General features: G+C 46.3%; 1 protein-coding gene across 4 annotated transcripts in view; it reads right to left on the bottom strand.

The window, feature by feature from the left end:
- Positions 1-12,204, bottom strand: part of TMEFF2 (transmembrane protein with EGF like and two follistatin like domains 2) — a 1,019,708-nt gene that overhangs the window by 306,400 nt on the left and 701,104 nt on the right. For all 4 annotated transcript variants that reach the window (XM_068244852.1, XM_068244856.1, XM_068244854.1 and 1 more), the window contains exon 6: positions 8,760-8,923. In XM_068244852.1, coding sequence (XP_068100953.1) covers positions 8,760-8,923 — 164 coding nt within the window. The remainder of the gene's footprint in view (positions 1-8,759; positions 8,924-12,204) is intronic.

Here is a 12,204-nt window from a genome sequence, read left to right as displayed (position 1 = left end):
AGTAGAGCAGAGAGGTCAATTTACCTGCTCCAGTACCAGATATATTCTCCTCTTAACTTCCATCTGCAGCCATCTGTTGACGGCGAACTGCACCAATGCTTGGATTGTGTGGAATGTGACTATATAAGCTTTCTACTTCTATTGACCCCAGTATACCTCCCTCACTTATAACCCTCCAACACACCCAGGGTTTCAGACATGTACAAGAGAGCAGACTCCAACAGGGGTCTAAGGATTTGATCCAGTTACCTAGAAAGCTGCTCTGTAATGGATCCAATCCCGAAAATGATTGGACATCCGGGTGGACTGGACTGGGACTTGTAGACCTTTGGCAGATAATACCACACAGGTTTGTGTGGATACTCCAGCACTAAATCATTTTCCAGAGATGGAGTTAAAAAGGCACCCTCCAAGCCCTTCTTAGTAACAATCTTAATGACCTCACACATTTATTTGTAGGGTCATAGTTCAGTTAATTAAGAACATAGTTCAGACGCTGATAGACCCTAGTATCCTGAAGCTGTCTGAGGGCTTCCTCTCTATACTGTTGTGCAGACAGGATGACTATAGAGCCCTCCTTTTCTGCTTTCTTCACCATGAGGTCTGGTCTTGCTTTCAGTGCCAGTTACAATACTCTTTTGTCATTGCTAATTATAGCAAGTCCCAGAGCATCTTTAAAATCCTCTCCGGTGCTCTCTATTGGTCTTTTAACAGACCAATGAGGATTCCCAATGGTTTATTAAAAAACTAATAGGGGGTGCTGGGGGATTTAAAAGATGCTCTGAGCTTGATTTACTTAGTATAGCAAGCCCAGAAGAGCAGAAGCTGACACTCTCCATGAGCCCATCCACCACAGTACCTATTGTCACAGAGGGAAGGGCACCCACAGCACCCTACCCTGTGACACCTCTGCCACTCCAGGGGGTTTCCATTGATCTGTTAATAGACCAATAGGGGGTGCTAGACGGAAAATCAAAGTTGCTTTTGGCTTCCTATACTTAGTACCTGGGGTGGCAGAGGTGTCACTGGTCAGGGTGCTGTGGATGCCCTGCCTTATATGACAGTAGGTACAGTGGGAGAGGGGCACAGGGAGGGCAACTGCCACTTGTCTCAGCTTGCTATACCAAGTATAACAAGCCCCAGAGCATCGTTGAAATCCCCTCCAACACCCCCTTTTGGTCTTTTAACAGACCAATGGGAATCCTCATTTGTCTGTTAAAAGACCAATAAAGGGCATGGGGGGGGGGGGGGGAGGACTCAAAATATGTTCTGGGGCTTGCTATACTTAGTACAGCAAGTCCAAGACTGGGGATTGGTTTGATGGGGCAACATGTTTATCACTCAATGGGGCAGGAATCATCAGGTGTGGCGTACCCCGTTGTTCGTCGGGTTTCTAAAGGAGATCCGATACCAAAAAACATTACTGAGCATGTCCAACACACATAATGCAGCAAATGTATTGCTAAACTCACAGCATTACTGCCATGGGAGTAATGAAAGGTAAATATTTAAGGTTAATTAAGAACAGTAAAGGACTTTTCTTGTGGTAACTTTTTTATTTAATTTTAACATCGGGGGGTCCCCTTTTTAAAGGGGACTCCCAGATACCACTATACCCCCCCTCCTCCCGGCGTCGATGATACTCATCTCATCCTGGGCACCAGAGCACCAGAGGTAGGAAAGAGACTCTTGTCCATGGATTGTCCATGGCCGCCCAGCTTCCCTAGTCCTCCCATATCATGGATGATGTGTGTTGGTATAGCTCAGGGTGCATAGGCCCATGCAGTCCATGCTCCGCATTCTGGCTTTCTCAGCCTGCATGGATGTCTAGGGGCTAAAGAGGCTTGGTAGGGGGACCACATCATTTTTATTTTTCATTTAACCTTTTAATGGCCAAATCATAGCTAGTTTGCCAGGGATCCTCATACCAGAATCAGAATCGCATTTATTTCGCCAAGCATGACTGGGTCGTCCCCAGAATTGGGTTTGGCACATGAATACAGGGCATATAAGAGACAACAGAGAATAGAACATAGTAGACAACACTTCATCACAACATAATACTTTTTTTAAACACATCTGCCATGTGGTTTACAGGCAGAAAGTCAACACGGGGGGAGGGGCTACGGGGGCAGAGCGCGGGCAGAGTTTATAGAGTTCAGCGAAGTTACAGCTGAGGGGAAGAAGCTGTTTTTGTGTCTCGTGGTCTTTGTAGAGATGGATCGGTACCTCAGGTACCTCCGCCCCAAGGGGAGCTGATTGAAAAACTGGTGGCCAGGTTGGGAGGGATCCTTGGCGATCTTCAGTGCTCTGGAGTGTAGTCTGGCATTATAGAGGAAGTCTAGGGCAGGGAGTGTATTCCCGATAAACCTTTCCGCTGACCTGATGACCCTCTGTAGTTTGCGTCTGTCATCTTCGGTGGAGCCAGCATACCAGACAGTGATGGAAGAACAGAGGACGGATTCGATGGTTGCGGTATAGAAGTTCGTTAGGAGTTCCCTTGACATGCCGAACTTCTTCAGTTGGCGGAGGAAGTAGAGCCTCTGCTGGGCTTTCCTCTGGGTGGAGACAGTGTTTGCCTTCCACTTCAGTGTGTTGGAGATGGTGGTGCCCAGGAGGCGGACACAGGGCACTTTCTCCACCTCCGTTCCTCCAATGTGCAGTGGGGGTGGAGTGGAGGCATGCTTCCTATACGGCAATATTGCGGCTTTACAGCAATCCCTGGCCAAAGGATTGCAAGTTCCACCAGTGTTTCCAGATGGTCATTAAGCATTGTGTACTGACCACCTGGAAACCCTGGCATGAAAATCACTGCTCTTTCTTTTGATATATGAAAATTTACACTACCGATCAGTTGATACATTAATTGTCATTTAGGCCTCTTTCACAGTGGGACATTGCGTTTGATGCAACATTAAAGTCGCACAACGTGCCCCTAACTCAGCGAATGTAGGTTATGAATTGGACATTATTTTGCACTGCATTATGTGTCTCTTGGTGCGCCGTTTTCGTTGCATACTGATAGAACAAAAACGGCGCATGCGTTACATTTAAAAAAAAAACAAAAAACATTACTGAGCATGTGCAACCAAGGGCGTAGGGCCCGCGGTCGCAGTGGTCACCTTGGCGACCGGGCCCGGCTCCTGAGGAGGCGGGGGAGGGGCCCGGGGGGCCCATCTCTGTTTGGAGGGCCATGCGGCCCGTGCGCGCTGGTAGGGGGGAGCCGGCAGCCGCGGAGAGGGCAGCCCGACCTCTCCCTCCCTTCCTCTCCCCGGGGCCCCCCCCCTCAGATGCAGAGTGAGCGGCTCACGGAAGCGCTGTAGGCAGAACTCACCTCCCTGCGTTCCACTCGCCGCTGATCTCCTCTCTGGCTCTGCATAGATGCTGTTACACACTGCTTCCGGCTAAACAGGAAGCTGCGTGTGTAACAGCATCTATGCAGAGCGGGAGGAGACCAGCGGCGATTGGAACGCAGGGACGGAGGTGAGTTCTGCCTACAGCGCTTCCATGAGCCGCTCACTCTGCATCTGAGGGGGGGGAGGCCCCGGGGAGAGGAAGGGAGGGAGAGGTCGGGCTGCCCTCCCCGCGGCTGCGGCTCCCCCCTCCATTATGGGGACGGGGCACCTACCTACCTACCCTATCCTGGGGGGCAGCTACCTAATCTATCCTGGGGGGCAGCTACCTAATCTAACCTAATCCTGGGGGGCAGCTACCTAATCTATCCTGGGGGGCAGCTAACTAATCTATCCTGGGGGGCAGCTAACTAATCTATCCTGGGGGGCAGCTAACTAATGTATCCTGGGGGGCAGCTAACTAATCTATCCTGGGGGACAGCTACCTAATCTATCCTGGGGGGCAGCTACCTAATCTAACCTAATCCTGGGGGGCAGCTACCTAATCTATCCTGGGGGGCAGCTACCTAATCTATCCTGGGGGGCAGCTACCTAATCTAACATATACTGGGGGGCACCTACCTAATCTATCCTGGGGGCAGCTACCTATGCTATCCTGGGGGGCAGCTACCTAATCTATCCTGGGGGGCAGCTACCTAATCTATCCTGGGGGGCAGCTACCTAATCTATCCTGGGGGGCAGCTACCTAATCTATCCTCGGGGGCAGCTACCTAATCTATCCTGGGGGCAGCTACCTATGCTATCCTGGGGGGCAGCTACCTAATCTATCCTGGGGGGCAGCTACCTAATCTATCCTGGGGGGCAGCTACCTAATCTATCCTGGGGGGCAGCTACCTAATCTAACCTATACTGGGGGGCACCTACCTAATCTAACCTATAATGGGGGGCACCTACCTAATCTAACCTATACTGGGGGCACCTACCTATCTAACCTATACTGGGGGGCAGCTACCTAATCTAATTTATACTGGGGGGCACCTACCTATCTAACCTATACTGGGGGCACTTACTTATCTAACCTGTATTGGGGGCACCTAGCTAGCCTATACAGGTGGCAACTAAACTGGCTACCTATATTGGAGGCACCTACCTAACTAACCTATACTGGGGGCACCTACCTATCTAACCTACGCTGGGGGCAACTATTCTGGCTACCTATATTAGAGGCACCCACCTAGCTAACCTGTACTGGGGGCACCTATCTATCTAACTTATACCGGCGGCGCCTGCCTATCTCACCTATACCGGGGGCAACTATACTGGCTTACCTATGCCTGGCTACCTATACTGGGGGGACCTATAGCTGGCTATAGGGATTTTGATATGTGTGTGTGTCGGGTGTTGCCGGGGGAGGGGGGGCTGTTGTTGCCGGGGGGGGCTGTTGTTGCCGGGGGGGGCCACATCCAGATTCCGCATCGGGGCCCAGAGGTTTGTAGCTACGCCACTGTGTGCAACACACATAATGCAGCAAATGTATTGCTAAACTCACAGCATGCAGCACCTTCTAAATATTGCTACACGTTACACACAACGCAACATGTGCACTGTGAATGTCGCACAGACATTGTATTGCTGTGCGTTAGACTTTAACGTCCCACTGTGAAAGAGGCGTTAACCACATTTAAAAAAAACTTTTTTCCTCTCATGATGCATGATGCCTCATAAAGATTGGTTTTCTCAAAAACTACAAGGCCTTTTTGAAACATATTTCTTCTTGTCCCCACTGTTCTCCTTAACATACCTTGCAAATTTGCTGTTTCTAATATGTATGGGGGCATTGCTAGTAACCACTAAAGTCAGTGGCCGTTGACATTTTTAAAAAAAAACACCTTTTAGGTGTTAATATAAAAAATACATTATTTTGCGGCGACTATTTTGCTATTAATTCCCCTTTATCATGCAACTGTTTGGGTGGTGATTCTAGCATGTATGGGTGGTCATTGACTTCAATGTTAAATGCAAATGCAAATTTTGGACATGAAAATTTACAGTAAACCACGAGTGTCATTATTCACCAGGAACCATTTACAATGAACGTGTTCAGCTATCCCTATGCATCAAGTATTGTTCTAGCTGTTTTACATATAGTGTAATCTACCCAATGTTCTCTGTAGCATACTGTATCATTGCAAGGATTGCAAGTTCCACCAGTGTTTCCAGATGGTCATTAAGCACTGTGTACTGACCACCTGGAAACCCTGGCATGAAAATCACTGCTCTTCCTTTTGATATATGAAAATTTACACTACCGATCAGTTGATACATTAATTGTCATTTAGGCCTCTTTCACAGTGGGACGTTGCGTTTGATGCAACATTAAAGTCGCACAACGTGCCCCTAACTCAGCGAATGTAGGTTATTGAATTGGACATTATTTTGCACTGCGTTATGTGTCTCTTGGTGCGCCGTTTTCCTTGCATACTGATAGAACAAAAACGGCGCATGCGTTACATTTAAAAAAAACCCCAAAAACATTACTGAGCATGTGCAACCAAGGGCGTAGGGCCCGCGGTCGCAGTGGTCACCTTGGCGACCGGGCCCGGCTCCTGAGGAGGCGGGGGAGGGGCCCGGGGGGCCCATCTCCGTTTGGAGGGCCATGCGGCCCGTGCGCGCTGGTAGGGGGGAGCCGGCAGCCGCGGGGAGGGCAGCCCGACCTCTCCCTCCCTTCCTCTCCCCGGGGCCCCCCCCTCAGATGCAGAGTGAGTGGCTCACGGAAGCGCTGTAGGCAGAACTCACCTCCCTGCGTTCCACTCGCCGCTGATCTCCTCTCTGGCTCTGCATAGATGCTGTTACACACTGCTTCCGGCTAAACAGGAAGCTGCGTGTGTAACAGCATCTATGCAGAGCGGGAGGAGACCAGCGGCGATTGGAACGCAGGGACGGAGGTGAGTTCTGCCTACAGCGCTTCCGTGAGCCCCTCACTCTGCATCTGAGGGGGGGGGAGGCCCCGGGGAGAGAAAGGGAGGGAGAGGTCGGGCTGCCCTCCCCGCGGCTGCGGCTCCCCCTTCCATTATGGGGACGGGGCACCTACCTACCTACCCTATCCTGGGGGGCAGCTACCTAATCTATCCTGGGGGGCAGCTACCTAATCTAACCTAATCCTGGGGGGCAGCTACCTAATCTATCCTGGGGGGCAGCTACCTAATCTATCCTGGGGGGCAGCTACCTAATCTAACCTATACTGGGGGGCACCTACCTAATCTATCCTGGGGGCAGCTACCTAAGCTATCCTGGGGGGCAGCTACCTAATCTATCCTGGGGGGCAGCTACCTAATCTAACCTATACTGGGGGGCACCTACCTAATCTATCCTGGGGGCAGCTACCTAAGCTATCCTGGGGGGCAGCTACCTAATCTATCCTGGGGGGCAGCTACCTAATCTATCCTGGGGGGCAGCTACCTAATCTATCCTGGGGGGCAGCTACCTAATCTATCCTGGGGGGCAGCTACCTAATCTATCCTGGGGGGCAGCTACCTAATCTATCCTGGGGGCAGCTACCTAATCTAACCTATACTGGGGGGCACCTACCTAATCTAACCTATACTGGGGGGCACCTACCTAATCTAACCTATACTGGGGGGCACCTACCTAATCTATCCTGTGGGGCAGCTACCTAATCTATCCTGGGGGGCAGCTACCTAATCTAACCTATACTGGGGGGCACCTACCTAATCTAACCTATAATGGGGGGCACCTACCTAATCTAACCTATACTGGGGGGCACCTACCTATCTAACCTATACTGGGGGCAGCTACCTAATCTAATTTATACTGGGGGGCACCTACCTATCTAACCTATACTGGGGGCACTTACTTATCTAACCTGTATTGGGGGCACCTAGCTAGCCTATACAGGTGGCAACTAAACTGGCTACCTATATTGGAGGCACCTACCTAACTAACCTATACTGGGGGCACCTACCTATCTAACCTACGCTGGGGGCAACTATTCTGGCTATCTATATTAGAGGCACCCACCTAGCTAACCTGTACTGGGGGCACCTATCTATCTAACTTATACCGGCGGCGCCTGCCTATCTCACCTATACCGGGGGCAACTATACTGGCTTACCTATGCCTGGCTACCTATACTGGGGGGACCTATAGCTGGCTATAGGGATTTTGATATGTGTGTGTGTCGGGTGTTGCCGGGGGAGGGGGGGCTGTTGTTGCCGGGGGGGGGGGGGGGGCTGTTGTTGCCGGGGGGGGCCACATCCAGATTCCGCATCGGGGCCCAGAGGTTTGTAGCTACGCCACTGTGTGCAACACACATAATGCAGCAAATGTATTGCTAAACTCACAGCATGCAGCACCTTCTAAATATTGCTACACGTTACACACAACGCAACATGTGCACTGTGAATGTCGCACAGACTTTGTATTGCTGTGCATTAGACTTTAACGTCCCACTGTGAAAGAGGCGTTAACCACATTTAAAAAAAACTTTTTTCCTCTCATGATGCATGATGCCTCATAAAGATTGGTTTTCTCAAAAACTACAAGGCCTTTTTGAAACATATTTCTTCTTGTCCCCACTGTTCTCCTTAACATACCTTGCAAATTTGCTGTTTCTAATATGTATGGGGGCATTGCTAGTAACCACTAAAGTCAGTGGCCGTTGACATTTAAAAAAAAAAACACCTTTTAGGTGTTAATATAAAAAATACATTATTTTGGGGCGACTATTTTGCTATTAATTCCCCTTTATCATGCAACTGTTTGGGTGGTGATTCTAGCATGTATGGGTGGTCATTGACTCCCCCTTTATCATGCAACTGTTTGGGTGGTGATTCTAGCATGTATGGGTGGTCATTGACTTCAATGTTAAATGCAAATGCAAATTTTGGACATGAAAATTTACAGTAAACCACGAGTGTCATTATTCACCAGGAACCGTTTACAATGAACGTGTTCAGCTATCCCTATGCATCAAGTATTGTTCTAGCTGTTTTACATATAGTGTAATCTACCCAATGTTCTCTGTAGCATACTGTATCATCCATGTCACAAGACCTCTATGGCTACGAATAAAAACATTATAGTGCCTGTACTTATCTCAGAAATTATAAGAAAAATGGATCTACTATCTCAAAGTACTTTCAATAAGTTTTTACCACTAGAGGTCTCTGTAAAACTAGGATATATTTGTTGATCTTAGGCATGTGTTGCTCTTCCCAAGTAGCAGTTAATTGCTTAATTTGTTTTAAAAAATATCTAATTAAGAGCCTCTTTTGTGTATATCTACCTGTATATTTAGTATTTGTAATCAGCTAGGAGAAAGGCCTAGTGTGGGCTATAATAGATGGCACTGATGAGTTCTAAATAAAGCATATATTGTCAGCTTACCTTTATCCTGATTACTTTGACATCGACCCAAATGCTTGACTTCAATTATCTCTTGTTTCTGGCATGATGCCTCTTTAATTTCACAAGGGTTATCATAAGAGTTCCCATCAGAAGCACAAACAGGATTGAAACTGATGTGGGAGCAGTCAATGTTGCACACACACCTATCAAAAACAAAAGAAATTTAGAATGAGTGTTACATTGCAGCATTGATAAAGAAAAACTATATGTCAAATAATCTGTTCTGATCATTTTTACTGTTGTAATATAGAACATCTTTTTTTTTTACCTTAATTAATTCTCCTATTAGGGCTAGTTCACACTGGGGCAATTCTTCAGCGCTTTGTCGATCGCCGGCGATCAGTAAAGCGCTGCTGCTAATGTATCCCTATGAATACATTCACACTGCAGTGGTAGTAATTTTCATTAATCGGAAACGCGCCGCAAGAAGCGTTTCGTGGGTGATTGCGCAGTGATTCTCTTTCTATTGAACGGGAAGCACAAGAGCAAATCTCGCTGAATTGTGAGATTTTGCCCGTAAATCCCGATCTCTGAGCCGAACGCAATTGCGTGCAAAGTGCAGAGTGTGAACTGGCCCTTACGTTGTCACATTTAAACAGTCAACTAAAATATGAATATAATATTAGATCGACGATTTGTCTTTATTTAGGTACAAGTTGTACCATCTCTACATGCTGTAATTAGTGATGATTATAATTTGCCAATTACGATCATGCAATTACAGTCACACATGAATCTGATGTGAAAATTCAATTGATTTAGCATAATCCATTTGTAATGTTGCGTAATTATGGGCAATTGTGAGTAATGTATTTCATGCTAAATTTAACAGTTAGTAACAAAGCCCTCATACATGTCACTGTCACCAAAATTCCTAGGTATGTTAAGGGGCATAGTGGGAATAAGTGAAACATATTTTTTTTTTCAAAATTCTAAGGAAGAATGTTTTTTTTTTTTTAAACTAAGTAAAATTACATTTTGCTGAGTTAAAAAAACTTTTTTTCTTTGAATTTTTTAAATCAACTTTCTCAAAAACTAGCAGTAGGAGAACAGAGGCGCCAGCAGGATAAAAGTGGATAAAAACTTTAAAATTTGCTGGGAGGAAGCGGTGGACTTACCTCCATAAAGCAGACACGAAAGACTGAGGCGCTCCACTGGCTATTGCTGAAATTCTGTCTTGTCCCCATGTTTATTGCCTGATGAAGCGGGCTGGGCCTGCGAAAAGCGTTGCACTGTTTTGGGGTACTAATTAATAAATGTGACTACTATTCATACAGTCTTTCGTGTCTGCTTTATGGAGGTAAGTGCACCGCTTCCTCCCAGCAAATTTTAAAGTTTTTATCCACTTTTATCCAGCTGGCGCCTCTGTTCTCCTACTGCTATACCGTGTCCACCACTGGTGGAGGGGTGATCTACCCCCTTTCGCATCTACAGAGAGCGACTTCTTATCCCTGAGTGAGGACAGGTCTAATCTCCTCACCTGCCTATACAGTGGTTGCCTCTGTGGTAACCCACGTTTGTGAGTATAATTTTCTCACGATAACCTTTACTTCATTTATGCTTAACATACTACACTATATTGGGCTCTCGGTTTCTCTACACTTTTTCTCAAAAATTACAAAGTCTTTTTGAAATGTATTTATGTATTTTTTTATTTTTCCCACTATTCCTCTTAACATACATAACAATTGTTTTGTAACAATAGCATGTATAGGTGCTTGGCTATTAACCACTAAATTCAGCACAATATTACATGAAATTATGCATAATTGCATTACAGTTTCAAATGAAATGAATTACAATTTTTCCCTACATTTTGCACTATAATTTTACCTCGTAACTGCAAATTACAATGCAAAATTATGATTATGCGAAATTTGAGCTCATTACTAGTTTATTTAGTAATATGTTTTTGCTAAGCTTCAAAAATTAAGAGGAAACTTGTCACAGCATGGGCTGTGAGAGGGTGGTAAGCACTGAGCACACACAGGTAGTTCTTAAATTAAGAGGTTTATTCAGGTACAAGGCAACTATATCAAAGCAGGGTGGACAATGTACAGCTTCCAGAAAAGGTATCCCAAGGAATAAAATAGGAAACTAAACTCTGCAATCTAACAAACTCACAGCACCGTCAATGGCAATAAAATCCCCTGTAATTCAGCAAGGTAGTCCTGATATAAATGTGAGCAGTCTAGTCCAAGGCACAGAGTCTTTAAAGCGGTATTGTCACCATAAAAATAAAATTTAACAGCAACTGATCTGAGTTTATTAAGTGATAAAGATGCTAATCCTGCATTCAAAACTTGCAAAACTTTTTCTGCTGTTATGGTTTGGAGTTATCACATACTTTAGGAGCACCGGCCCTAGTGCCAAACAGTGCCAAAAAGTTGAATGCTGGGAGTTCTTTTGAATGCTGGGAGTTCTTTTTATCTATAATATATTCCTCCGCTTCCATTTATTTCCCTGCCTAGCTGATCACTTGTGTTTACAAGCAAGGCTGAGGTGACTCAGTAATTGGATGTGTGAATAAAAAAAAGACTTTGGGAGGAGGGCAGCTAATGAATACACAATGAGCAAGAGAAAGGAGGGGGGGAAATAAGAGTCAGGGAGGATATGCTGTCAGCATTAGCTTGGCAAGATGGACACTGCCTAGAATAGGATTTTCTGCTTTTACTTTGTAAAATTCACAGGAATCATTACATGGATAGCACAATACATCTGTTATCTAAGTAGAAGTAGTATGTATCTACTTATATATGTGTTTTTTATTTCTAGGTTAGCATGGGTGTCGCTTGTTCTTTAATGACAGTCTTCCAGAGCTGTCTGAAGGAGAGGTAAAGTTACTCCATTCAATGCCATCCAGGGTCAGAAATTACCCTCCAACTTAAGCATGCCAGTCCACTAAATCACTCCAGTCCTCCAATATCAGCCTTCTGCTGCTCCTCTGCTTCTCCTTTTCAATGTGGTCAAAAGGGCGCTGCAGCTTACCGCTTCTTACAAAGTCCACCAGAAAACGTGACTATTTATACACGTTCTCACTCTCTCCGCAGTGTGGTCAGAAGGGAGCTGAAGCTTGCCACTCCTTACAACATCCACCAGCAACTCAGACACTTCTTTTCATATCCATTCTCACTCTCTCCCTCCTCGAGCACTGCAGTCTTTATCTTCACCTTGCTACACCAGAGGCATGTGGGTGGAAAATAAATAAAATTCACCCAACTTCAGACAATTGAAAACCTCTGGAATATTCTTAGGTGTGCTAGCCTGTATATTAAAAGCACTGCATGCTGCAATAGAAGCCTGTGGGAGGAGAGTAGGAGGAGCAGGGTGAGCAAGCTACATACACAACTGTTGACTGGCAGCCAAGCCAGATAAGAAACAATGGGAAGACTCTGGGACATTCCAGGTAATCTGACCCTGACTG

Source organism: Hyperolius riggenbachi, chromosome 7 (genome assembly GCF_040937935.1).
Source record: "Hyperolius riggenbachi isolate aHypRig1 chromosome 7, aHypRig1.pri, whole genome shotgun sequence".
Classification (NCBI taxonomy): Eukaryota; Metazoa; Chordata; class Amphibia; order Anura; family Hyperoliidae; genus Hyperolius; species Hyperolius riggenbachi.
Note: the sequence above shows the minus strand (reverse complement) of the source record. Positions and strands in the feature narration are given on the sequence as shown.